This window comes from Genypterus blacodes, unplaced genomic scaffold (assembly GCF_046128005.1).
Source record: "Genypterus blacodes isolate CSIRO-AG114 ecotype Tasmania unplaced genomic scaffold, CSIRO-AGI_Gbla_v1 ptg000143l_1, whole genome shotgun sequence".
Taxonomy (NCBI): domain Eukaryota; kingdom Metazoa; phylum Chordata; class Actinopteri; order Ophidiiformes; family Ophidiidae; genus Genypterus; species Genypterus blacodes.
Window position 1 is genome coordinate 513,584 of NW_027466945.1, and position 27,909 is coordinate 541,492.

The 27,909-nt window shown below is 45.0% G+C and overlaps 1 protein-coding gene across 3 annotated transcripts; it reads left to right on the forward strand.

Moving 5' to 3' along the window:
• Window positions 1-613: 613 nt before the first annotated feature.
• On the forward strand, window positions 614-27,653 carry LOC143012245 (rho-associated protein kinase 2-like). Of its 3 annotated transcripts, none has more exons than XM_076165286.1 (32): window positions 614-1,094; window positions 4,222-4,303; window positions 4,827-4,927; window positions 7,650-7,787; window positions 8,227-8,487; window positions 9,532-9,676; window positions 10,168-10,306; window positions 11,553-11,644; window positions 14,074-14,233; window positions 15,562-15,667; window positions 15,782-15,861; window positions 16,074-16,122; window positions 16,227-16,362; window positions 16,539-16,630; window positions 16,902-17,148; window positions 18,005-18,111; window positions 18,211-18,370; window positions 19,140-19,300; window positions 19,451-19,635; window positions 19,830-19,899; window positions 20,121-20,224; window positions 20,571-20,757; window positions 20,879-20,972; window positions 21,083-21,177; window positions 21,404-21,592; window positions 21,983-22,151; window positions 23,325-23,395; window positions 23,516-23,604; window positions 23,917-23,995; window positions 24,168-24,435; window positions 24,982-25,261; window positions 27,117-27,653. In XM_076165286.1, the coding sequence occupies exons 1-32, from the start codon at window positions 999-1,001 to the stop codon at window positions 27,118-27,120; spliced, it is 4,236 nt and encodes a 1,411-aa protein (XP_076021401.1). In that variant the 5' UTR covers window positions 614-998; the 3' UTR covers window positions 27,121-27,653. The 3 variants fall into 3 exon arrangements, with proteins under 3 accessions (XP_076021401.1, XP_076021403.1, XP_076021402.1); XM_076165288.1 differs by having other exon boundaries at window positions 23,328-23,395; XM_076165287.1 differs by lacking the exon at window positions 27,117-27,653 and having other exon boundaries at window positions 24,982-25,265.
• Window positions 27,654-27,909: the final 256 nt, after the last annotated feature.

The following is a 27,909-nucleotide window of genomic DNA, read 5'->3' on the forward strand; positions in this document are numbered from 1 at the left end:
ATACTGGAAGTTGGTCGCTGTGACGGTAAAGCAGATCAATGAGATAAGAGTCCAGGAATTCCTGTTTTTGGAGGAGAGAAGCAGTAATTGGGCCACATTGGAGCGAATAAGTGGGCAAGCCCGGCCCGAGGCAACATAACAGGATAAGACACATTCATGCTGAACGGGGACAAGGGGGACATAGCTGCTTTAACCCTGTCAAGCTGTCCAGAATTAGGCAGCATAAAGCCGGATATAGGAGTTTGCTTTCGAAGACAAAAGCAATCACGACCATGCGGCGAATGGATTACTTTTAGATAATATACAGTTTTGAAAAAGCCGATAAAATTCCTTCAAATATATTTACTTATCCTCCCCGTGTCTGTGTTTGTGTATTCATTTTATTGTTTATTATGCATTTTAAATAGTAACATAAATGTGGTAGAGAAAGTCAATACTAATTTTGAATCGACTTCTCTCGAAGAATATGAACGTTGAATCTAAATAACAAAAGTAAATGTTGTCCCCAAACGTCTTCTGTAATATTAATTCCCTTACGAATAAAAGTTTCAATTTGAATCAACAAGTCTGACTTTGGTTTTACTTTGATGAGCATAACCGGATGTGACATTGTTTGGTTACCTCAAGTTGTACTCTTGTCTGTCCCACTGGTTCCACACGTTATAGTTCCAAGAGGTTTTGTCGCGTTTACCTGGACGCAGACGGGACACACCTGAACGTGACGTGACGCGACGCTTGTTGTGTTTCTGTTCGTTTTCTACCCGTAAAATATCAATTCATAGAACCGAGGTAAGGGCACAACTTTGGTGAGATCACTAACCTGACAACCCGGTTACCCCCCTTCCCGAGAGGCAGTGTGAAGGAAGAGCTCGGCTGATATGAGGGGCTGAACACAGGGGCAGAGGAGTGAACTCGCCCGCCGCCGCGTCCAGGGGAAGTTTTCTATCTTTTCCGTATTTTTTTCATGTTATTGGGACTAAATCCAACCAACTGCTGTCATGTTTGGAGCGGAGAGCAGAGTGGAAAGCCGGCTGAAAAAGCTGGAGTCCATGATGTGGAACCCACTTTCGGCACTCAACCTGGAAGCCCTTCTGGTGAGTTTGTCCCCCCCCTCCCCTAAAATAAAAGTGTAAACTCCCTTCAGGGGCTCTGTTTTGTATCATAATTGATATTACAGATCACCTGCCGGTAACTTCCTTCAAGCAGTGACACAATCTCAACAAAATAAGAGAAAAGGAGAAATTGTCACAGCATGATTGAACAACCTGAGGCTCCATGTGAAAGCACACAGAGGAAACCCCACCTAAGCTCAGTGTTTGCTTCTTTTCTAGCTTCCTTTTTGTTCCCTTGTTTTAAATCCATATGTAATTTTACGTATTCAGTTTATTCTTTAAAAAATAGCTTCGGAACCAACCAGTACCTGTTCAGTGTCTTTGTGTCGTTTCTGTCAAACATGGCCTCTATCTGACCTGACCTGTCCTGAGAATGTACCAGCCTGCAATTGTAAAAGAAAACTACAAACTTCTGTTCAGCTCCTGACAACACATATGGCACTTCTCTACCTTGACGTAACCTCGCCGCACAACTCACAGGCCTCAGTTTTGTCTTTTCAGGGTTATGAGAAAGTGTCTTGTTCCCAAAGCAATCCAGCCATATCTTTGAGCTGCACGGGAAAAACCTGCTTTTCTAGTTATACCCAGAATTGAGCGTAAGTAATGGATTTCCTTGAAAAAATCTGTAAACGTCTAAAGTTATTTGATTGGACACTGTTCCTGGAACAAATGGTAATTCTTTTTGATATTCCGGAACTATAGTAGGATCATTGCTGAAGGTCATCAAGTTGGTATGATGAATTGATGAGGCAGGTAAAGGAGATTTGGTTTCATAAACACCGGCGTTCCATACAGAGCTCCTCCACTCTATAGCTCTATTTCCTGCTGGAAGGATCTATGTCTATTCTGAGTGCTGATGAGTCACAAGTAAAGACCTGCAAAGCTCGTCGTCATTCATTTTACATATGCAGTGTCGTAAATCAGACAAAACTGAAATGAATCCGTTTGAACCCGTCTCCTAACCCATCACACCCTCACCGGTCACCAGTTTGAGTTTTTTAATGGTCTTATCGGTGTGGTCAGCTGCAGATCTGTACTGGGTTCAACAATGAGCCCCCGTGCTGCCTAATGGAGGGAGCTACTGCACAGGAAGCTGAAGTCAGTTCCTGGAATTCACTGTGGATATAACCTGCTGTGACCTCATGCCTCCATTTCCTGTTTGTCCACACATATTTCTGTATACATACAAAAGATGTTTATTACTTTTTAATGGTTTATATTTCCAGCAGTTCCAATTGATACAGTTGTACTTGGTACACTCCACATAGATGTGACGTACACGTGTGGGCCAAACAACAACCGCAGACCGCAACAGAAGCAGGGATTCAAAAATGGCAGCTCAGAACCTTTGGGTTTATCTCACTGGATGCATTTCTATTGGCATTAACATCAACTTTTATTTATTTTCATTTTCAGTTTCACTATTTAATAAAGAGAAAACAAAATAAAACAAAGTATGACCTTTAAATTGGGTGATATGCAATCTTTTCACAGTGGGAAAGTGTGTGTGTGTGTGCGATTTACAACGTGAGCAAATGAGGATGACCGCTTTCATCATTAAGGAAGCATGAACCATACTCATTACATACTAACTTATAAACTTGAAAAATGCTCAGTCTGAATCCAGTCCTATTAGCGGTTTGTCCCACAATAGCCGCTGAGCCTTGGGATCTATTTCCACCGTATGTAGTGGGGGAGACTTTTCTCCGCACTGCGTCTATTTAAAGGTGCAGAATTGTTCCACTTGCCCATGCCCACCTACTCACATGGCCTCTGATAAACACACAGATAGAGACTGGACTCCACCTCGGTTTTGGGGCACAGAGGGTCAGACTACACCCTCACCCCCCTCACTCCTCTACACACCTGCCCGAGTTTTACTCCCAGCGTCACGGCTTTGGGACACAGTGTCATTTGGGCCGGGCGTGAAACTAAACACCCCTGCCTTGAAGCACCGATGACACTGCGGAGGCCCCGGCGTTGAGTTTGATGTTTCCGTACCCTTCGCATTGAACCACAGAGAGAGGCTGTGTGTGTTTGTGCCTAGCTGTGTGTGTGTGTGATTAAGAGATTAAGATAGTTTATCTATCATGCTGCGTGCAATTCAAATTCTGTGTGTATGTGTGTGTGTGTGTGTGTGTGTGTGTGTGTGTGGCAGCAGGTGTGAACAGGCTACTGGGAGCTATAATGGCACACATGACTAGTTGTTGTTTACATCAAACTCTCCATTGTCCTCGCATTGCATTGCCATGCTGCAGGCTCAGTCATTGTGCCGCTGGTGGTGCATTTAGGAGCTCAGTGTAAATACCACCGTCACACAGTAATGTTTCCCTTCCTTTTAGTTTTCCCTTCTCCATTCATTCAGTTGCGTTTGCTTTCACCGGCCAACACAAACTATTGATTTCAAGTCAAAACCACAGGGGAAACCGGTAGACAGACTGGTCCTGGGTGGATTCGTGACAGCTTGTTGACAGAATCATGATAAGTGCATTTAGCTCCAAGATAAATCAAGTGGTGAAACCTGACTGAGGACGTGAAACATGACTACTGCGTGTGTTTTTCAGTTTCATAATGAAAAAGCCAAATTCAACTACAGTTGAAATGTCAGACGCTATTTATTTTTCCAATTTAGCAGTTAGTTGGTAAGGCAAAATAGTTATTTAATATGTTGGCATTTAACCTCTTGGACAGTGGTGAAGCATTGAGTTGAGCTGAGATTGTCAGGGTCAAGTATTTGATAGGTCACTTCCAGATGAAAAGCTCAATAGTAACCGTAAAGAAAGCACATTCATTCATTTGTTTGACATCATCCTGTAAACGCTGTATTTACCCTATGAGATTGTTGCAATTTCAATATACCTGTATTCCACCTCAGGGTCTACGTATAAAGTTTAACAACAACAATATTTTTAATGGTACAACCTTCCTTCTCCCTCTCTGTCTTTCTCTCTCCTCTTCCCCCTCTTTCTGTATAAAAAATGATCTCCAAAATATCCTACAATCAATGCACAATGTCATGTAAAATGTTTGCTTCAATAAAAACAAATAGCAAAAAAAAAGGATCCCAAAGTGTGTAATTAACCATTTGTTTTTCTTTTCTGTCTCCCAGGATTCCATGAACGCGCTGGCTCTGGATTTGAGCTATCCGGCCATTCGGAAAAACAAGAACATCGAGGCCTTTTTGAGCCGATGTGAGTGTTTGTGTGTGTGTTTGATCAAGTCCTCTTCCATGGGTTGCACAAGCCGGTATGCCGTGTTCATTAGAGAAGTAGTGCTTGTGTTCAGGCCAGAGGTGACATAGGACAGGAATGAATCAACACCTTTGTAGTCAACAGTGAAATGTTGTCCTTCAGATTAGTTGCTTTGAGGCCCAGACGCATGTTACAGCCAAAACATGACTGAAGGCTAGAAATGTGGGTTTGTTTGTAATCTAACGTAGTTTTCTGTGAAACCTTCAGTACGCTATCTTTGTTTGGACTGTGGCTAAATACAAGGTTTAAAAAGAACACCACCTGCAACTTACAGCTTATTTCAACAGTTAAACGTAAATGTTTGGAAAACACCACAGCTGCCTCTAAATAGTTTTAATCTGCAACTATAGTAAATGTAATATTGTCAGATGTCTGCTTGACTTGGAAACAAATTATCCTGACCCTCGTCTTATGAACAATTGACCCCCGTCTTACTATTTAAACGTGTATGTTTGTCCAACAGATGAAAAAGCTGCAAGTCAACTGCGAGACTTGCAGGTGAAGCTGGAAGACTTTGAGAAGGTGAAGCTGATTGGGCGAGGAGCTTATGGAGAAGTGCAGCTGGTGAGTCTTTACATTTGCTATTTGGCTTTGATTCTGTGATGTTATATTGATTCTATTGTTGGGTTTTATAAATCGTGGACAATGATGGATGGGGAATGGAAGCAGAGGGCTTGGTGGAGATGTATAGATGCAAATTATAGTAGTGGAAGTTTTGATGTACGATGGTGTCAAGGGAGCCAAGGGAGAGGAGGGAGATAAGAGGTCTGAATACGTAGCCCTGCGGTACGCCAAAGACAATGGGAGGAGAATGTTTGGAGGTATGTTCTCAAAGTAAGCAGTGGGATCCAGGAGGAGTCAGCTGTGTACGCAGGAGGTCAGCGGTGAGTTTCACTAAGGTGAGACTGGAGTTGGATGGCAACTATGTGGTCCAGGGTTTCAACAAGAAAGGGGACAATGGAGATGGGGTGGAAATTATTTAAATATTTGATGTCCCGGTGTCAGATTCTTAGTTAGTGACTCCATAATCTGTAAATATGTGTATTGTTACCATAGTCTCTCTGGGGAAACAAGGAGACGAGGGGACGGTGACCCGGGGCCGATGACCTGTATAGGTTTATAACAGCGTTGTTGGAGATAAATAGTTGTGTCCAGTGTCAAATTAAAAAGAGAGAGAGAGAACTGAAAGCCTGAAGAGAACCAGGTTATGTAATGTTCCAGTTAATTAAGACAGCAGGGTGACAAACAGGGCGACAGCAGAAAGCCACAGTCGCCGAAGGTTATGTAGATATGACACAGTAGTGTGGACACAGAGTTAGGGATGGCATCGTAGGTACAGGTTTTACAGGATGACATCATACAACAGTGCAGGCAGCTATGGATCGCATGATAGGCTGCGGTGGGAGAAAAAGAGCAAAAGAAAAGGAGGGGGAGAGGAGAAAGATACAAAGGGAAGGAATCCCACCCAAAGACCGGACCCGACCCCCCATGTAAATACCAAAAAAGGTGGTGCAGGGGCAATGTAAGACTGTGAATGCTCAAAGATCATTCCACTGGAAAACAGTTTCATAGGTAATTACAGGTAACCGATCATCCATAAAAGGCTCCAGTCATTTATGAGCCAGGATGGTTAGAGGTTCGCCTGGGAGCAATCTGTGTGGTCAAATCCAACAGTTTAAGAACAACATTTCTCCTTGCGTGATGTCAAGGAATTCAGGGATTTCACTTATTATTTTCCATATTATTATTATTTTAAGATTCAGAGAATGCGGAGAAATCTCTCTTTGCATAAAGGTCAAGGCTGAAAAGCTCTACTGAACGCCCGTGATCCTCCAGCCCTCAGACCGCACTGCAATAATAAACCAGCATACTTCTGTGATGGATGTCACCACATGGACTCGGGGATACTTTAGAAAACACATAATCAATAACATCCAGAGATGCTGCTGACTTCTCTGGGCTGAAGTGCGTCTGAAATGGACTGATGCACAGCAGGAAGGGGTATTGTGCTCTGACCGGTCAACCTTTCAGATTGTTAATAAAAATTGTGTTCTCTGGTCCAAAGAAGAAAAAGACCATCCAGATAGCTACCAACGCAAAGTTCAAAAATTATGGTATGGGGCAGTGTTAGTGTCCATCTGTGCAGGCACCATTACTGCTGGAGTACATTATGGTGCATTATGGAGCAAACATATGCAGACATCTAGACCTCTTTTTCAGGCATGTCCCTGCTTATTTAAACAAGACAATGCCCAAGCCACATTTCTCATTCCGAAGTAAAAGAGTGAGGCGAAGCCTGGCCTGCCTGCTGTCCAGACCTGTCTCCCGTAGAAAACGCATCATGAAGCGAAAAACACGACAGCACTGTTGAGCAGCTGCAGTCTGATATCAAGCCAGACTGGGGAAAATTCTACATTCAGGAGTACAAAAATCAGTGCCCTCAATCAATGTCATCTTTGGTAAACATGCCTCTGTCCCAACTGTGTGATTCTACATTTGACACCAAATTTAGAATTAATGTATATTTACAGAAAAAGCAATAAAGATGACCAGTTCAAACATGAAATATCTTTTATTTGTACTGTTTTCAATCAAGTAAAGGTAAAAGGGAATTTTCAAAACACAACTCTGGGTTTTTGTTTGCATTATAAACACTTTCTCAACTTTTTTGGGGTTTGCATAATAAAACAATAATTAGGAACGGCATATCGACTTTATAGTAATTTCTGTAACTCTACTTCAGCTGTGCAGCTTCATATAAATGAGTCACAGCAAAAACTGAGCAGCCAACAGTCAGAGAAGTGTGTGAACCACTAGAGGGAGCAAAAATCTGTGAAACTGGTAAATCACTTATATTTATATTTTCAGCGTTTAAAACCGTATGAGAATGTTTCCTTACAACACGACTTGATAACATCGATTTAAAATGGGGATTGTGGCTCTCAGATGTCTCTCCTGTGCTGAAAGAAGCTTGAATCTCTTCTCTGCCGAGTGTTGTGTTGTTGAAACAAGTCTGGACAGGCACAGCGTGTAAGAGAGGACAGACTGTGCGTCTGAAGTCTGTTGTGGGGGTGTAGAGGGGGGTGCCACTGCGTGTGTGTGTGTTTGTGCTCCAATCTTGTGTAAGCATGTCTTTTCATGGGCGTGTTCCTGCAACTATGGATTCCTCTGCCTTTCCTTTTTCCTGTCTCATAGTATGTTGGTCGTTGTGACATTCTTACAGCATGCTTACTGTGCCTCTAGGTATGTAACGTCCCCCTTTCTGCCTCACCGTCTTCTCTCGTAGGTCCGTCACAAGGCCTCTCGGAAGGTTTACGCCATGAAGCAGCTCAGCAAGTTTGAGATGATCAAGCGCTCAGATTCCGCCTTCTTCTGGGAGGAGAGGAACATCATGGCCTTTTCCAAAAGCCCCTGGATTGTTCAGGTGTGCACATAGAATCGCAAAACCGTTTCCACGAGGATTACATAAAAGCAGGAAGGTTCCTTTGCCTGTTGCCCTTATCTAAATAAAATCAGGCTTTTAAGGGTTTAGTGTATGTAAACGCAAATAGAAAGAGGCATGAATTTTTAGTTTAGGACACCTGAAAACACAATTCTTATTCAGCTTTTGCCTCTTATAGCCCCCCCAAATGAAAAGCCCACTCTGTCTCTCCTGCTCAGTAGGTCTTAGTGAGAGCGTCTAACAAGATGCGGTGGCAGATAAATGCATATGCAGCAACATAAGGGTTGGGACTGCATATGATGTAACATGAATTTGTAGGTCATCTAGGGGCACACACACACCCACACACACACACCCTTAATAGAAATAACTCAATCAAAGGAATGTTCCTGCTAAGTGACCTGGTGTCCTTTTCTTCAAGCTGTGCTGTGCTTTCCAAGATGACCGACGCCTTTATATGGTAATGGAGTTCATGCCTGGAGGAGACCTGGTCACCCTCACCATGAACTATGACATACCGGAGAAGTGGGCTTGCTTCTACACTGCCGAAGTGGTGCTGGCGTTGGACGCCATTCACACTATGGGCTTCATCCACCGGGACATCAAGCCCGACAACATGCTGCTGGACCAACACGGACACCTCAAACTGGCCGACTTTGGCACATGCATGAAGATGGACAAGGTATGTTGTGCACGTAGTCTTTATCGTTGTTGTTTTCAAATGTCTTGGATGAGGTAACTACTCAGGTAAAAGGCCTGCATTCCACATTACACTCTAGTAAAAGTAAACAACTGAAGAACCATTTCCTCCCCCAAAAAAAAGCTCCTCCACAGAATAAGTAACTAAATTCTTCCACCTCAGTGCAGTGCTTGTTACATTCCCCTCTCTTGTACACAGTTTATGTCCAGCCTGGTCCAGTTTATGGACTTATAAAACCTTTTTTAGATTGCAAATTGTCTTTGCTCCATTGCACCACCAAGTGATAAAATTCTGAAGCGCAACCCAACACTCTCGCTTGGTTGTTTTGAGCGGCCTCAGACATTATTGTGCCGAACGTTTCACTCGGAGCACACAGGTCCCACATCCAGGGTCACGCCATGAAGTGTTTTCCCACCATTTGATTTTCCATAAAGCAAAGCCATAATAGCCGGTTCACAAGTGGCTCCTCGCATTTGAAGCGGTTTGAACATCTACCAGCAGACACATAATGTCACATAATGTGTAGCTGTTGTTACTCCACACTGCAGAGCATCAATCTCTGCACCCTCATCTCACACCATTGGAAATCTCAAAAATACTTCAAGCTGTGAAGGAATTTGACACATTTTCTTGAGTATTTCACAAAGTTTTTGACTTTTTACTCTGCATTGTGGGTTAAAAGTGTTTTGGTCATGGAAACACACATGGAAAACTCAGTGAATGTGATGTTGTTGGGACAGTGGTAACCCTCCACTATGTCTCCCTGTGGAAATATGGCTTCAAAGTTATTCTTTGCTAATCTTCCTCTTCAAACCTCTCAGCACATTACGGTCACGCTAATCCCTCTCTGGCTTTCTGTCTGTGTGTGTGGTTGTGTGTTGTTCTGTGTGGTTATGTGTGTGTGTGTGTGTGTGTGTGTGTGTGTGTGTGTGTGTGTGTGTGTGTGTGTGTGTGTGTGTGTGTGTGTGTGTGTGTGTGTGTGTGTGTGTGTGTGTGTGTGTGTGTGTGTGTGTGTGTGTTTTCCAGGCTGGCATGGTGCACTGTGACACAGCAGTGGGTACTCCAGACTACATCTCCCCTGAGGTGCTGCAGTCGCAGGGTGGTGATGGTTACTATGGCCGCGAGTGTGATTGGTGGTCTGTGGGGGTCTTTATCTATGAAATGCTGGTCGGTGAGTCACATTCTGCATTCTCAGCCATCTTTTCTGGTCACCAACATTACCCATACAGTACCTGCATGTGTAGAAACCGGTCTGGAGTGTTTGAGCAAAGCTGTAACGGTTGAGTTGTGCGCGGTTCCAACCGATGCATTGTGTTTGTTTTGTGCAACTGGGTGATTAAAGTCTAAATGTCTTAATGCATTATTTCGCAAGACTGCTTCTTCTATTTCTTGCCGCCTCCTGCCAGGTCGTGTTCCACTTTCACCGCCAGTTCCAGTGAATGTTTTTGCAATTGTTATTTTCTTTCATCACCGGTCAAGGTTATGTTTTCACCTGAGCGTCTGCTTAGACACACCCACAAAGCGAAAGGCTATTTGTGCAGAATCTTATCTTTTGCACTTCTGAACAGATCAAGCTTTTCAGGAGGGGCCTGGTAATCTGTATAACCTGCCCCCCCCCCCTTTTTAACAGGTTCTGTTTTAAGACTCTGTCACCTTTCACAGGCGAGACTCCCTTCTATGCCGAGTCCTTGGTGGGAACCTACGGGAAGATCATGAACCACAAGAAGTCCCTCGACTTCCCGAAGGACGTGGAGATGTCTCAGGATGCCAAAGACCTCATCTGTGCCTTTCTTACTGACAGGTGTGCACACGAAACTCACACAGATGTATTTTTTATTATCTGTATATATGAGAGAGGAATTATAAACGAGAAACATTTTCATTTTGTAATAACATGATGGCTGGACAGACTCCATATATTAGCTTAGTAGCCCATCCCCCAGGAAGAGACCACTTCCTGTTTACATTAGTAGCCCCGCCCCCTGGTGGCTCAAACACAGGTCCTTTCTGCCTCAGCACAGAGAGGCCTTTCATTTTCCTTCGGTCCGTTTATTTACCTTCTCACTCACTATTCTCCCACCACAGACAGAATCTCACATGCCTACGCGTGCCCACACACACACACATACACACACCGCTTGCACACACACTTGCATGCACTACCACATATCTTGCACACTGACCAGTACATTAATTTATGCACTTAACCCACACGGTTTCTTTTTTACCACCACCTCTTCTTGGTGAATCATCCTCACTCGTCCCTGGAGTCACCACCATCATCTCTCTGTGAGACCTCTCTCCTACTGCCCCATGTGTTTTCGATCACTCTCCATTTGGGATTTTCTTCCTCTACCTAATCTCAGTGCCATTTTCCACTTCCCTTTCCTTTTTGAGCCACACCTTTTCTCCTTTACTCTCCCCCAGCTTTCCAGGCACCGAGAACACTGCCTGGAAGCCTGGCTTGCTTTTTTGAAAAAACGATTTCCTTCCCTATGAATGTCTTTCTTCCTCCCCACCCCTGCCCTCTCTTCCTCTTGGCTGGATCTGGAATGTCCCACACGTGGCAAGCCCAAACTGCCGCGCCCCTCCAGCCCTGTACCCAGTGGTGGAGGTGGGAGGAATGGGACGAGTGAGTGAGAGAGAGAGAGAGAGAGAGAGAATGTGTAGAAGTGGAGAGAGTGAGTGAGAAAGAGAGAAGGTGGGAAGACAGACCAAAAGGCAGCAGCTTTAGTAGTCTTCCATCCCCTGCTGCCTTCACTCCATCTCTCTCCTCCTGGATTTGTTATACATCTGGTTTCCTCACTGCTCTGACGGGGTTACAGAGGAGGATCTCGGGCGTGTCCAGTGTCCCAACAGTGGTCATGTGGCTCTCCATGCTGGTCAGTGGACGGACTGTGGTCTGTACCTAGTGCTCCTTCTACTAGGCTGCTTTGGGATGAGATGATGGTGGTGCTGGGCGGTTGAGGGGGGTGAGTGGGGTAGGTGTTGTGTTGGTGGCCGATCAGCTGTTGGTCTTGACCGCCTGGTCTTGTTCCTGTGTGCAGGGAGGTTCGTCTGGGGCGCACCGCCGTGGATGAGATCAAATGCCACCCCTTCTTCAAGAACGACCAGTGGACCTTTGACACCATCCGAGAGTGTAAGTTTCTGTCATTGTTTCTTTAAATCCCAGCAGTGGGGGGGTGCAGACTTTTCCCCCTTTTCTATAGCTGATAATGTCAGGATGTATTTGACCATCCTCCTCTTCTGCTTCTACTTCTTCTTTCCTCTGTAAATCTGTTTCTATTTCGCCAGGGTTCTTTCCATCTCCTGAGTCTATGCACATACACACACACACACACACACACACACACACACATACACATGTTATCCATAAGCTCCCCTCTCATATCTCACTTTATATGAGACAGTAGTTGCTATGCAGAGCACTTGCACAAAACCAGAGGATAACCAGCTGCATATGGGTACCACTGCAGACGCACTGAGTGGAGACAATGAAGACCAACCTTTGTTTCGTACAAAATAGACAAGATTTACCTCTAAATGAACAGATTCCAGGTCTAAATGTATCTTCTGGGATGGCTGGAGTGATATTGTAAAGTGAGGGTTTCATTTTTGTTTACATGTTTTACTTCAAAGGAAAACACAAACAGCATTAATGGGAGATCTGAACTCGCGAACTCCTCATACTCAGATGATGCAACACTTCATTTATATTTATATATAAATGAACACACACTCCGTGGATATAGATATATATTTATATAGTTGCAATACAGACAAAAATCTGAGCATGTAAACAAACTGAATGTGAAATTCATGTCAGTGCTGCAGGGACAGGATAGTGACACTTCAGCCACAACGTGCTGTGAGATCCAGATAGAATTGGGTTTTGATCTAGATCTGGACCCGAGTCCATCTGTGGACTAGAATCCAACAGTAGTTTATGGACTGGTTGATGGCTTTCATACATCAGGTGGTCTCACACATGCTACAGTTGTTGTCAGGAAGATGTTGTGCAAGGTCCATTGAAGTGCCTGTAACCATAGCAACAATATGTCCACTTTGTTCAACATTCCCAGTTCATTCGTTCATCAGGATGGCAGGATGGCAACAGGCTCATAGTTTGTGTGTTAGTGGCCGTGTGTGCGTGTGTGTGCGTGTGTGTGTGTGTGTGTGTGTGTTTTCACACAGGCTCGTTTCACTCGGCGTCAGGGTGTGTCACCTGGCTCTGATTAAGACAACAGACAGAATTTCTGATTAGAGCCTGGCAGTCTGTAACATGAAACCACTGCTGTGCTCTTCAGCTGTCCCTGTGTTTGCACGCTGGCACGCACACACACACACACACACGCACATGCACATACACACACACACACACACACACACGGCCACTAACACACAAATTATGACCCTGTTCCCATCCTGCCATCCTGCAGAGCTCTACCTCCCAGCCCACTAACAGTGACTTTGCTTCCTGCTGTGTGTGACCTGAAAGCTCGACTCAGTGACAGTGTTGTTGTCTGTGGTTGAGGTCCGTACTCAAGTGAGCTGTGGAAGATGCCTCCCCTGCTGTTAATCAGACAGAGAGTAATTTCCTTTTTCTCAAACTATGAGGAAGGTCAAGAGCAAAGAATCTAGCCATCTGCTCTGTGATTGGATGGATGGATGGATGGATGGATGGATGGATGGATGGATGGATGGATGGATGGCTGCATGGATGCGAAGGGAGGCACTGGCCCCCCTCGGGGTGGGCGTGGCGGGGTGTGCGGACTGGTCTAATGAGAGGGGCGTCCCAGTTGGAGGGTTGCGCTCCCTCGCTCACTCTCGCTGCGGCCACGGCTGCCTGTCATTAGCGGCCCACTATCAGAGAGCATTCTGGGAAGCCGTGCCACAAGGGCCTCCACGGAGCAGCTTGTGTCTCTTTCTGTCTCACCGCATTTTGGCTTTTTTTCCCCCCTCTTTATTTCCTTTCATTTGTTTCATTCCTCCACTATATCCGTCTCTCCCCGCTCTCCCTCTATTTCCTTCACCGTCTCATGAGTTACATTTGACAGGCTGAGGGTTATGCCGTGACCCGACGGTAATGAGCTCTTTGCCGCGAGCCAGATTTACACTGGGCTGAGACATTTGATCCATAATGGTCGCCTTTTGCCTTAATTGGGTTAAGCGGCTAAATTTTACCTGACACATTTTTTGTCTGGCCCGGCTGCACAGAGAGGGCCTGGACCCCCGAGAAGAGAGAGAAGGTAGCGTTCACTCCTGGTGTGTTTAGGTAGCGTTTGTGAAAGCCACTGTGTGTGAGGCACAAAGCAAGCACTGTACAAGGGGCGGGGGGGGGGACGGAGTAGTGTGAACCTCACGGCAACCTGCAGAAAGCTGATTTCTGCTACCAACCAGTGCCGAAGTTGGCGCAGAGTCCGATCACAAACACTTGAGTAAAGAGCAGACGGGAGTTGTTAAAGGAGAACATTTAAGGAGCTAATTTAAATCCCAGTGCGTCCTTATCGTCAGTGCGTCTAGCTGTTTCATTCTCTCCTTTTCCTCCCTCTTGCTCTCTCCCCCCAGCCGTGGCCCCAGTTGTGCCGGAGTTAAACAGTGACATAGACACCACCAACTTTGACGAGATAGAGGATGACAAAGGTGACGCTGAGACCTTCCCTCCACCCAGAGCCTTTGTGGGCAACCAGCTACCGTTCATCGGCTTCACTTTCTTCCAGGAGGACCAGTAAGTGTGTGTGTGTGTGTGTGTGTGTGTGTGTGTGTGTGTGTGTGTGTGTGTGTTCTTATTCTGATATTTCATTGTGGTTTGTCTATTTTCGTACATGATGACTCCGCAAAAATGGTAACTCATGCGTGGTAGCTTTTTACACGGGCCACTGTGCTCCAGGAAATGGGCTTAAGGTCAGCAGCACTATGCCTCAAACTCCAGAGGTACTGTAGGAGAAAATGAATCTTCACAGCCGCCGCTTTAACGCAGCCTTACAGCAGTCACACACTGTATCCCTGTTGAAGCTTTACACTGCGGCCTTGTTCCGACAGCCCCTTTTAAATAAGCTCAGAGTCTAGCTCTACACCCCGGGCTCCATTCGTAAAATAACAGTGCTGGTCTTAACTATTTTGTGTCTGAGTAAGTGTACATCTGTTTGATAGTGTGTTATTTTATGTCAGTATGTTAGTGGTGAACAAAATAGGCCATGTACTTCTAACGTGCAGCGGTGGGACACCCCTGTCCCACTTGAATTCACTCAGTTACATTTCAAATAATTCTGAATTCTACTTTAAAGGGACACATTCAACAGATTTCCATCTTCCCATTTTCATTTTTTACGGCTCTATTTTCATACATATCCAATGCCTTAATGTGCAAATAAGAAGAACAAACAGACATTGAGCCGCATGCACTGCTGAAAACAGGCAGTCAACACCCACAGACTTGTGTTCAGCCTCGTACACGGTGGGTGTGTCTGACTAAGTCTGTAGTTGGGTAAATACAAATGTGTGTATGGAAGTAAAGAGCCAATCAAAATGAAACTTTCAGGGCAGTTCAAGACCGATGGGTTTGTCTTATTCAATGCATTTCTGTAGTTGTTGACCTCTAGTTTGGCAACTTGGACAACTTCAATACAATACACATAAGTATTATCATTATTGACTGTAGCAACATAGAGACTGAACGTTATACGGTGCTTATGTGATCTTAAGGAGCCGTTTACAGATTCTGTGCCAGTTCTGCAGTCATGTGGTACAATTATGTAATGATTCCCAGAGATGGTTGCCCCCTGTAACAGCTGGCAACAGTCTTTGGTGCTTTAATAAACCCATCCAGCTGTTGGATGAAGAGCAGAAAGGCTGTATATCTTTCCCTGTAAGCACATGGTTCTGAACAGTAGCACTGCAGTGAACTCGCACCGCCACTGCTTCCTCAGTGAATGTGGACTTACGGGTGTGGTTGGGGCTAAAATACTGCGTGTCGTTGGGTTTGAGAGGATGGGACTGTGCGACGAGCTCGGGCACAGACCCACGTCTCTGCTCTGTCCCTCCCTTCTCTCCCAGGCTCCTGAGTGGAAATAAAGGTTGCTCTGTAGAGAATTCCGAGGAGTGTAAGGAGAACTCTGAGGAAAAGGAAGAAAAGGAGGACTGCTTGGACGCAAAAAAAGAGGTAAGGGTTTTGACGGTGTTAACTCCTCCTCCCTCAAATTGAGTTCTTGACATTCTATTCAATTTTACAATCAGTTTTGATGCATATCGGCTGAAATGATGTCTTTCTGAGCAGCTGCAGGACAAGTTTGATCTGCTAGAGGAGCAGCTGGACCATGAGATGCAGGCCAAAGATGAACTGGACCAGAAGTGCAAGTAAGACTAGACGAAGGGCAAACCAAGCACAGGCCATCGCTAAAGGAGGTTAGAGGGGGTTTCATATAGTGAGCTGAGATGTGGCAAGAAATCTACTGGATTACTTCAGAAAAGAGAAAGATGCAGCCCATTCTGCTTCTGTCCGTCTGTGTGTGTGGTTGATTCTAACCAATTCTTATTGATTTCTAAGGAAGTGCTTCTTTCCTCCACAGGAATGCCACCAACCGTTTAGAGAAGTTAGTGAAAGACCTGGACAAGGAGGTGAGTATGGAGGGACAGCTGGATGTTGGTTCCACTTTGACATTTGGCTTTATTATGGTGGGTCAGACTGCGTTTTCTTCATGTTTGATTTCCTCTCTGTCCAGATGAGCAGCAGGCAGAAAGTCGAGGCCTCGCTCCGGCAGCTGGAGCGCGAGCGAGCTCTGCTGCAGCATCAGAGCGCCGACAACCTGCGTAAGGTGGAGATCGAGACGGACAGGAAGCGCAGCCTGGAGAACGAATGTAAGCAAGCCGGTGTCAGCATTCATACATTCACTGCATTTCATTACAGTCAGCATCTCAGGCTGCGGATTCACAGTTTTGATCGTTCTTTGACATCAACACGTCACACACATGGTTACTGTCTGACTGTATTATACCAAAGACTAACTAATGATTTGATTTTACTTAAATATCAGTGAACAATCTGAGGGACCAGCTTGAGGAGCTGAGGAGGAGGAACCAGAACTCCCAGATCTCCAACGAGAAGAACATTCACCTGCAGAGACAAGTGAGAGGAACTTGTTTTGGATGTGATCCACTCCTCTTTTGGTTGATAGCCATGGCAGAGTGTATAGATCAGTCAGTCAAACATTCAAAACCAGCAGATTGGTCTCTTCTATAGAACAGCAATGAGATGAAACCATTACAACTGGCGAATTGGTAAAAGAAGAAGGAAATCTCAAATCAAATCAGATAACAACAATATTGCCACGTATAGGTTTGCTCTGTTGTTGAGTCTTGTTTCCTCATTTTCCCTGCTTATCCTTGTTTCCGCCCAGCTGGAGGAGGCCACCGCCGTACTTCAGGCTGAGCAGGAGGCGGCGGCGCGGCTGAAGAAGAGTCAGGCAGACGTGCAGAAACATGCCCAGAGCCTGGAGGTCAGCCTCAGGGAGATGCAGGAAAATTGCAGTCAGCTGGAAAAGGGCAAGATGGAGCTGGAAAAGCAACTGATGGGCATGCAGGCGGAGCTGGAGTCTGAGAAGAGAGATGGCAACCTCAGGACAGAAACCATCGCTGACTTGCAGGGTGAGGCTTCATCTCTATCAAAGGGGATTTGTGAACGTGTGTATCGTCTCAAATCTATTTCAGCTTTATTACTATATATATTCAGATAAAAGTTAATTCAAGGTTAAAATGGATTGTTAAACATTATTACTACACTCAAAAGCCACAAAGGCAGGCAGCGAAACACAACAATGTGTCTTTTATAGGCTAAAGCATATTAAGAATACATCAATTGAAAAGGTTAATCTCCCCTAACTAGACGTCGTTAAGGTGATCTGAATCAAAGCACGTCATGGTCGGTAAACTTCCAGCAGGTCGCAGGGAAAAAGGAATTACACAGAACTTGGATCCCTTTGCCGAATGAGGAATTACTCGCGAATCGTTGTTTTGGACCGGGAGTTGGGAAAGATCCGATCATAGCTGCGGAAAAGTTTCTTCAAAAGGCTTTAGAAACGGGGCCCCGACTGAAGCGAGAGCCTGTAGATGCCAAATCCAGAGCGGAGCCAGCACCTCTTGTGAGACCCTTTTGTATGGAAAACTGCGCATGCTTCCATCCTCGTGAGGTAGTCCAGCCTCCGAGGTCAGAGGGGACGTGAAGTAACAACTGTGTTGCCTGTTCGCAGCGAGGCCTCGTACTTTTTTCCTGGTAGAATATCTCCATTAGGGTGGAGTCAGTCAAAAGGGAAAATAAACATCACCGTAGTTTGTTATTGGCTGTTTTTTGTACATTAGAAGCCATCATGAACGTTATGTAATGTCTCACCTTTGAGCTTATCTGGAACTATTTCTGCCGCCCTGTTGATCAAAAACTATCTTCCTTTATTGTTTCCTTCTCCTTTTCTCTTGTTTCCTGATCTCCATTCCTTCTTCTTCTCAGGATGTATCTCTGGCTTGGAGGAACAGGTGAAAGAGGTGAAGTCATCTCTGTCCAACGTCCAGACGGAGAAGAAGCAGCTGCAGCAGCGGCTCACCGACCTGGAGAAGGTTTGTTCCCATATCCAACGGCCAATTCTCATTACTTTAGAACGTAGAATCAAGACACAATATATCTAGGGACCTCAAATTTTCTCCTCGACTCCATAGGTGAAGAGTAACCAAGAGATCGACCTGACCTTCAAGCTGAAGTCCCTCCGGCAGAATCTAGACCAAGAGGAGGCCGAACACAAGGCCTCCAAAGCCAAACTGGCCGACGAAAACAAGATCTACCAGTCCATCGAAGAATCCAAGTCTGAGGCCTTGAAAGGTGAGTAAGAGGGAAAACAGGAGAATGTAAGATGGATCAAAGCCCAGACTGTAGTGTGAGTCTGAGGTGAGTCACGTCAGACAACGAAACATGGAAGGGATTAAGTATTATCAATCATAGGAACGGTAGTGAGGTGGCAGGAATGAATGAAGGAGCAGCTGAAGATGATTGACAGAGTCCACACCGGTTAGATTGCATTGTCAAATCACTCCGGCTCATTCTGTTTACTCTGTGTCAGGTAAGTTAACAGGGATTTGCTGTGATTGTTTTTCTGACACTCAGCCATCTGTCTGGTGTTCCACTCAAGTTCAATGAAATTAAAGGTGTTTTGGGTTATGAAAGGAGTTTGTGTTGAATTTTGTCAAAGGTGTAAAACTTAAAGGTTGATGCCTGTAGAATTACATCCAGTAGTACAAACCTGAGCTGCTCTAAAAGGTTCATTTCTTTATCTTTAACATATTTATGTCAATATGTAACATGTGAGTTGACCTGCATAATAATGATGATGATGATGATGATGATTAGTGGTGGTAAGAATAAGTAAATATTGATAGTTGTTGTCATAATCAAAACTTTATTATTAATATTATTGCGCTTTTGAAGTTCCCAAAACCCAGATCTACCTGCTTAGACACACTTAACCAAGCAACTAACTTAAACCGACTTAAAGAAACAGCAGAGTGAGTAGAAGAAAGTGGATTGTTGCTGGTGGCAGAAGTTTAAAGAAGTACGATGAATGAATGGAAACGAGGATTGTTTTCTGCTGCAGGGATCGAGAGGACCCTCCAGGAGGAGCACAGCATGAAGCTGCAGGTGGAAGGGAAGCTGCTGCAGCTTGAGAAGGACCGCTCCATACTGGACTGTGACTACAAGCAGGCGCAGCAGAAACTAGACGAGCTGCAAACGCAAAAGACAAATCTATCTGAAGAGGTTTGTCTTTGTTTTTCATAACGTACTTTACTGTAAATGACTTTCTATCCTCCATATCTGATCTATGGCTGAACTGTTCCTCCCTATGTTCACTCAGCTGCCCATAATGCAACCAATGAACATTTTGTGTGTGTGTGTGTGTGTGTGCAGGTGAAGAACTTCAGCTTGCGTCTGGAACAGGAGATCCAGAAGCGAAGTCTGTGCCAGAACGAGCTGAAGCTGCAGAACCAGCAGGTCTCTGTGCTCCGCTCCTCTGAGAAGCAGCTCAAACAGGAGGTCAACCACCTGCTGGACATGAAGCAGGTCCTGGAGAACCAGAAGCAGGAGCTGCGCAGGTCAGATACACAAACACACAAACACACACTTTGACATTTTGAGCGTATTGTATCCTGTGCAGTGCTGTGGAGGCAACTGTGTGAGTTGCATTGTGGGAAATCTGACTCATCGTGTGGGATTTGAGTGAAGTGCTTCGGCTTTGGCGTGTCAGTTGGCCGGAGAAATAACTGAGAGATGTTTGGTTCACTTTCAGGGAGAAGCAGGAGACTGACAGCCAGCTGAAGGAGCTTAAGGACCAGCTGGAGGCAGAGCAATATTTCACGGTACTTCTACCCACTAAGCGTGTGTGTGTGTGTGTGTGTGCGCTATGGACTCTTTGACAGACAAATATTTGCAACTCAATACATCTTACACATCTTCTTAACAATAAAAGTAAAATATCTGTCTGAGAAAGTAATGAAGACACCCTGAGGCGGTGAAGAAGAAGGAAAAGCTCCAATTCTTGTTTTCAGTCTTACATAATTTCCTCTTTCCTCCCCCCAAGACCCTTTACAAGACGCAGGTCCGCGAGCTGAAGGAGGAGTGTGACGAGAGGAATAAGCTGTACAAAGAGGCACAGCAGCGGCTGGAGGAGTATCAGGACGAGAGGTAGCTGCTACACGGGGGGCAACTGTTGGCTCGGGGGCCACTGGTGGACCCGAAACACCACAAAGCCACTGCATTCCATTCCACAAACATTCTTGCACCTAAAAATAGCACTGTGCACAACAGATTGAAAATGGTGAAAGTCTGAATGACGTTCCAAGATATTTTCGAATTTATCGTAATCAGTTTTTCGTTATTTAACCTCCCAAGCTTCTAGATTCAGTCATTCTTCCGTCAGTATCAGTATAATAGCTATAGAAATTACTCTCTAGACTTTAGGCATTGTTTTTGGTTGCCTAGTAACAGATTGATTGTGTTCTGTCCTGACTGCTTCCTCCTTCGTCCACAGAGATTCCCTCACTTCCCAGCTGGAGGTGAGTCTGACCAAGGCGGACTCTGAGCAGCTGGCTCGCTCCATCGCCGAGGAGCAGTACTCCGACCTGGAGAAGGAGAAGATCATGAAGGAGCTGGAGATCAAAGACATGATGGCCAGACACAAACTGGAGCTCGGCGACAAGGAGGCCACCATCAGCTCGGTGAGAAGGAGAGTCCAAGCGTTTCAGCTGATTGCAGAGAAATTACGATTTGGAGATGTTTGATGCGTGTATTTATTGTACAACTGAGATAAGCTCACCTCTACTCTGCTGCCCCCTGCAGCTGGAAGAGTCCAATCGCACTCTGACAGTGGATGTTGCCAACCTGGCCAGTGAAAAAGAGGAGCTCAACAACCAGCTGAAGGAAATGCAGCAACGTGAGTTACAAAATACAAACGAGAAGATCACATATCTATTAAAACACTACATCTTATTAAGGATTGGGTCGATGTTGGATGGCGATATTCCATCTCTGTAATTTATACAGATCTCCAGAGAGCAAAGGAGGAGGGGAAGCAGGTGAATTGTGTCAAGCTGTCGTTTGAAAAGATGCTGCAGAACGAGAAGACTCTAAAGATTCAGGTGCGCCACAGAACTCCCACACATGTCCTGGCGAGCCGGGCATCCCCGTCTCAACTTTTCTACTTCTTCTACAGTCACACAACACTTTTATACCTTCACACCGTTAAGAATAGTAGTGTGGAAACGTAGGTTGACGCAGCCACACTCGCAGGTCTGCCCACACACACTGAATTTCAATTGATCGTAATTACACAGCTTCTGAAATGTATTTTACCGTCGCTGCCAGGCTGTCAACAAGCTGGCGGAGGTGATGAACAGGAGGGAGACGGTGCACGGCGGTCACCGCGGCGTCGACACGGAGGTGCGCAGGAAGGAGAAGGAGAACAGGAAGCTGCAACTGGAGCTGAGAGCGGAGAGGGAGAAACTCAACAGCACCATCATCAAATACCAGAGAGAGCTGAACGAGATGCAGGCGGTCAGTAACGCCCACGCACACTCGCAGCATAGCAACAAATGGCATCGACGTCTAAAAAGAAAACAACAACGACGCTTAGCAACATCTGCTATTTCTGAGAGGTGCTGGCGACGATCCAAGCAACTGTGAAAGTCTTCAGTTAAATGAGGAGAAGCGATTTAATGACTAATATAGAATATGTGGCTATAAATTAATATCACTGGATCGTTTTAAGTTCAGGTTTATGATGTAATTCCTCCTGTTGGACAGCAGAGGCCAATAAACAAATCAGGAGGGAGAGATTGTTATTATTAGTATTGTGTGTGTGTGTGTGTGTGTGTGTGTGTGGTCTGATCCCGTCTCTTGCATTGTGTCGGTGATTGATCGAAGCCCGCTGTTCTGTCTGTCCAGGTGATCACAGATGAGAATCAGGTGCGTCTGGAGCTTCAGATGGCGCTGGACAGTAAAGACAGCGACATCGAGCAGCTCCGGTGTCAGATCACGTCCCTCAGCGTTCACTCTCTGGACTCCACCAGCATCAGCAGTGGAAACGACCTGGAGACAGCTGATGGATACCCAGGTAGATGTTTTGGTGTCAACATGGTACAAAAACCCAAAATGTGGTAAACACGAACACTCCCCCGCCTGCAGTCTCCCTTTCTGTGTTCTTACCGTTTCCTTCCACTCCTCTTCTGTTTTCACCCTTGCCTTTGTCTCTTCCAGACCACTTAGTTTTGTTTTTGACCTTTTCCTTTCCACGCTCCTTCCTCCTCCCCCCCCTCCCCTCTCCTCCCTTCTTCCCCAATTGAACACCTCACTGGGTCACGACGCAGTGCGCATCACTCACTCCCACACTTCAGAGTCAATGTCCTTCACCTACCAGCGCACACACAAATCTGTCCGTGTTGACACCCGGCCCGACCTCCGCTCGGCCCACGCTCTGTTCGACACCGACTCTGACGCTGACTCCGACGAAGAAGAAGACGAACGCGGGGCAGACGGGTGGGCAGAGCGACCCCCGGCCCTCGCCTACAAACAGCCCGCTGAGCCTGAACCTGCAGGTGACCCCTGCACGGCGGTTCAGACCTGGATTGGGGTTCTTTTCATCTTCAGTTCACTATCTTTCTACCTTTTGAGATCAGAATTACATTAAAGGCTTTATTTGCCGTAACATATCTATCGTAATTTTAAGAAATTCTCTGAAATGACAAAGAAATCCCCCCCAACCTCAGGTCAACCCAGCGATGTTGCACCATAATCCCACTACTTCTGCTTTACTCTTTACACTTTACTCACTCTGCTGACTGCGTCTCCGATCTGTTTATAATCCTGATTTATGTCGGCTGGACGTGTGAAGACTCACAGCTTGGTCCTCCTGCTTTGATGAACTTATTTCTACTACAAAAGATGTGAAAAGAGCATTTATCTATAGTGTGTGTGAAGATGATTCCTCACTAATCCTACTGAAAATCCTCACCCGTTTTTTGGTTTGACTTTGCCACGTTATGCACAATAGATTCCTTGTATGATTTGACTTGTTTGTTACCTTTGTGTGCGTTTACAATTGGGAAAACCAAGAGATCCCTCCTCCAACCTTCCATTGCTTCAGTTCCTCCACCATTTTCTCTGTGCGCAGGAGGAAGAAAAATATCCCCACAGTTTCAAAATGTCAAGCTGATAATTGATGCTCTTTACGCATTTCAATGCATTTCTCTCTGCATGTTCTCACATCTCTCTCTCTTCTCCTCCTCAGCAGACTCCAGGCTGGAGGGCTGGATCTCACTGCTTGCCAAGAACACCAAGCGGTTTGGCTGGGATAGAAAAGTAATGCAGCCATCAATATTTTTTGTCCAGATGGATTATTTTTCAAATTTGTTGCCGTCACTATCGAGCCGGTTTGACTGTAATTCTTCGGTGCTTGTTGTCCTTTTTTTTTTTTTCCAGTACATAGTCGTGAGCAGTAAGAAGATCTTGTTCTACAACAGCGAGCAGGACAGAGAGCAGTCCAACCCCTTCATGACGCTGGACATAGAGTGAGACAAAAATGAGGGTTCAGCAAATACGGGTTGTGGCCAAAGGGGCAACAAATTGAATCTAAATCTTCACACACAGTTTCATCCCACTTACCATCTCAGCTAGAAAAGCAAACATTATTACTCACAGACCTGAGAGCTGAGGCAATAACACAACACACACCTGGCCCAGTTAGACTGAGTACCTGTGGACCTGGGAATACTTTCACTGTCAAGGAATTCCTCACAGATTGGATAAATGACTACAGGATATTTCCTATATTATTCCGGTGTTCAAGTATCTCATCTCTTCCATGTTTTCCCCACACACAGTAAGCTGTTCCACGTCAGGCCTGTCACTCACACTGATGTGTACCGTGCAGACGCCAAAGAAATCCCGAGAATATTCCAGGTAATCGGAATCAAATCACATAAATAAAGATTTTTCTTCTGTAAGCTTGTTACTCTCAGATGTACGGTACGAGTTTGGACGCCGTGTCCTCTTCGCCTCTCGTCATTATAAATCAGATTTGTTTTCCCCCATTAAATCCTGCAATAAAGCTCCTCTGGCCTCCTCTCCCCAGATCCTGTACGCCAACGAAGGAGAGATCAAACGGGAGCAGGAGTTTGCGGCGGAGCCTTTGCCGTTCGGGGAGCGTCCCTCCTACATCAGCCACAAGGGCCACGAGTTCATCCCCACTCTGTATCACTTCCCCTCCAGTTGCGAGGCTTGCACGCGGCCCCTCTGGCACGTCTTCAAGCCGCCGCCGGCCCTGGAATGCCGGCGCTGCCACACAAAGTGCCACAAAGACCACATTGACAAAAAAGAGGAAGTTATTGCTCCCTGTAAAGGTATTGCCAAATTTGCTTTCGCGAATTAACGCCCCAACTTGCACAATCAAGCATTTATTGTGCTTATTTTCCCTACTAACATTTGGTTTAGATAACAGATTTGTATGAACATTTGTGTGGACTGTAAGTGGGACTTGGGTAAAGGAGGACTTGATTAGATTTGAGGCTGACCTGAATCTGGATTCCGATCACGATCAGGCTACAGGAATGTTTTCTCCACTTTCTTTAACATTGCAAATTGCACATTTTCAACATTTCACTCTTGTTTCCCAGAAAATGAAGGTTGTAAGGTTAGAATTGTAATAGTTTTGATTTATATTGGCCTAAAAAGTCAAGCCGGAGAACAGTTTGTCCTGCATTGGAGGTGGTATGAGCCCTGTGAGTGCTCCTCAGGTTAAGAAGTTACATTGGAAGATTACTGACACATCTTATCCAACACAATATGGGAATCCCAGGTGGTGATGAGTGACAGGAGTCAGGAAAAAGCCAAATTTTCTGGCCATTGCACATTTTAATTCAGTTTTTTTAATTTGCTTTCTTTTCAAGTGAATTATGACATCTCCACTGCCAAAGAGCTGATCTTACTGGCTCACACTCAAGAGGAGCAGCAGCGCTGGGTCGGTCAACTTATCAAACGCATCCCCAGGAAGCACCTCGCAGTGAGCCCTCCTGCCGCCGCACAGCCTCACCCTCCTGACGCAGCGGCGCCGCGCTCCTCGCCGCGCATCTCCCCACGCCAGTCACCCAGGGCCTCCCCTCGCCTGTCACACAGAGGAGCCATCAAGAACCAACCTAGCAGACAGCAACAGCCAACCGGGAAGCACAGGTGAGGGGGAGAAACCCAGTTGAAGGACACAGCAGTTTATCATCATGGTCTTTTCTCCTGATTTTGTTTGTTTGATCTCCACATTCATAAGATCACACTCCCTAATATTCTGTTCTAGCTTTATTCTGGTGTTGTCTGGTGCAGTAGCATTGAGCTGAAGCTGTGGCTGTTGCAGGATGTCTTGTTTTAAAGAGATGTCCTGTAAGCGTAACACTGTATGCCGCACATTATGCTCCTGCCAGTAACAAGCTACCAAGCTTTCAAACCAAGGAATTTAGTACCAAGTATCAGTAATGCAAGGAAAATGTACTACATGACAAGTCAACATTATGAAAAAAGTGTAATTGTGAGATTTCTGTTGCTAAATTTTTTTTTTTAATTTAATCTTTTAAAATTTCCTCCCCCTTACATTGATTTTTACCTACGACAGCCGCAAATCGTAGTGTGTTGAAGCCTTAAGAGAAAGAAAACTAAGGACACTGATACTTTTGTACTAATCTGCACTCAATCGCTCTTTTTAAAGAAGGTTCATTTAAGGTGGAAACGTACAGAGCACAACAGAAGAAAGGACTTCAGGATGGAAAGGATGGAAACGGAATATAAAGATATGAGTTTCCATCATGTTTGAATGACAATGTGCAACTACAGACATCAGATAAAAGAATTGGAGGACAATATACAGTATATTTATTTAATATCAGTGACTCAACTCAAGTGAAGTAGCCATAACATCACATTTCTAAGTCCAGTAAGAGAGTAAACGTGACTCGTCCTTGTTGCACGTCGTTGTGACTCAGTCAGACACTCGGCAGTCGTAGTTTGCACTCTCACAGCTCTGCTACATCCTAACTGGTTCTCTCCCCCCCCCCCCCCCCCCCCCCCCCACCTCCAGCTCTGGCCCCATGCTCCGTATCATCCTGCACTGACCTCTGACCTCTTCACCTCTGACCCTCACCATTCTAATGTCTCTCACGCTGGGAGACTGTAAGTAGCAGAGCTCAGTGTTGCCTGTCTGTCCGTTGCACCGCCGCGTCAAGCTCTGCCTGTTAACCCCCGCGGCAGGCTTCATAACCTGCAACGAGACGGCCGACTGCGTGCTACTCACAACTCTTTACCGCCCCCTAGTGAATGTGGCATGTATTTGTCCCATCCGTTTGTTGTTTCTGAAGGCTGACCTGTTGGTGAACCTTCTACCGTTTCAGATTGCTTGACTTTGGCCTTAAAGACTGGAGTTGGTCGTTGGATGATGTCGATAATGATGATATGTTCTTCTGAGGAAGTGAGAGAAAGAGGACAGAGGGTAACTGTACCTCAGCATGGCACAACCTTAGTACACACTCAAGTGAGCACTTAGGACCTTAAAGGGGACATAAGCATTTAGATAGCTGGGAGTTTGTGTTGGAAAATGTCCCAGTCAGAATTTGAGGTTGACTCCATATGTTGCAGATATGCTGCTCAGTGTGCACATCGGTGCTGCATCAAGGGAGACATGATCAGGATCAGTATAGATATTTTGTATTTATTTTTGCACATTAAAGCATTGTGAAACAGACCCCTAAATGATTGGTTGATGACGGTTTATGTCCCTTTTAATGTGGCCAGATGCATGGTTGTTTTTTTTTTTGAATTTGACAAGAGTGTGTGAACTCATTGACTTCTCGCAAAAACCAAGATGAGCATTAAATCTGTCTGCACTTATGGCTTTTGTTGTTTTGTTTTTCTTGCATTGTGTGGATAGCGGGCAGGTTCTTGCTTAAGATGTGTGGACTTGGCGTGGGTGTGCCTTTGAATACCTGCTGTTTGGATTTGAGCTTCTAAGGATTTCACATTATGTTCCCTTTCTCTGTCTTTACAGTTAACCCTGGCTGCCATGGTTTGGATGCAGTGCCTACATTGTGTTATTTGTTCAGGGAACTAGACTGGAAAATGGACAACTGGCTGATATCCGGAGGATATGACAGGAGGAATATGAGCACAATTATCATTTTCTGTGTGTTTAACAGTGTGACCGTTCCAGCATTTAAGGGGGAAATTATTGTATAACCACCGTGATGAATGCATGGACATTTTACCAGTATTGTGTCTGATGCAGTGACTCCTTTGATTTGTGAAGCGTTAGGGCATGTGTGAACATTTGTATATAGAAAACAAGTCATCTGAAAGTGTCTCACAGTATGTCATTGTGCTATTTTTATGGATCCAAACTATATCTCAACGCATTACATATGCTTAACCTGCAAGTGTATGATTACAATTTTAATAATCATAAGTTATCTGTATTTTCTTGTTTAAACAAAATTACAACATATAAGAGAAATGTGAACAGAAACAGTGTTTGTGTTTTCCTGCCTTAATGAATTCAAATAAATTCTGATCCTCTGTCAAGAAACAATTTATGTTTCATTCATGGTATAAAATACTTCAGTATGTGTAATATTCCCACAAATATAATATTTAATATATTAAAAGCAGCAGAGAGGGATTGCATGAAATCCTTGACCGCCAATTACATTTGGTTGTTCATATATTTTCTTTCTAGTTAAAGAAAATGCATGCATTTGTTTTTTAATTCTGAATGTATTTAGAATATTTAGTTTCTTTTATTCAAATTAAAACAATCTAGAATTAAGACAGAATGAAGTCTTGAG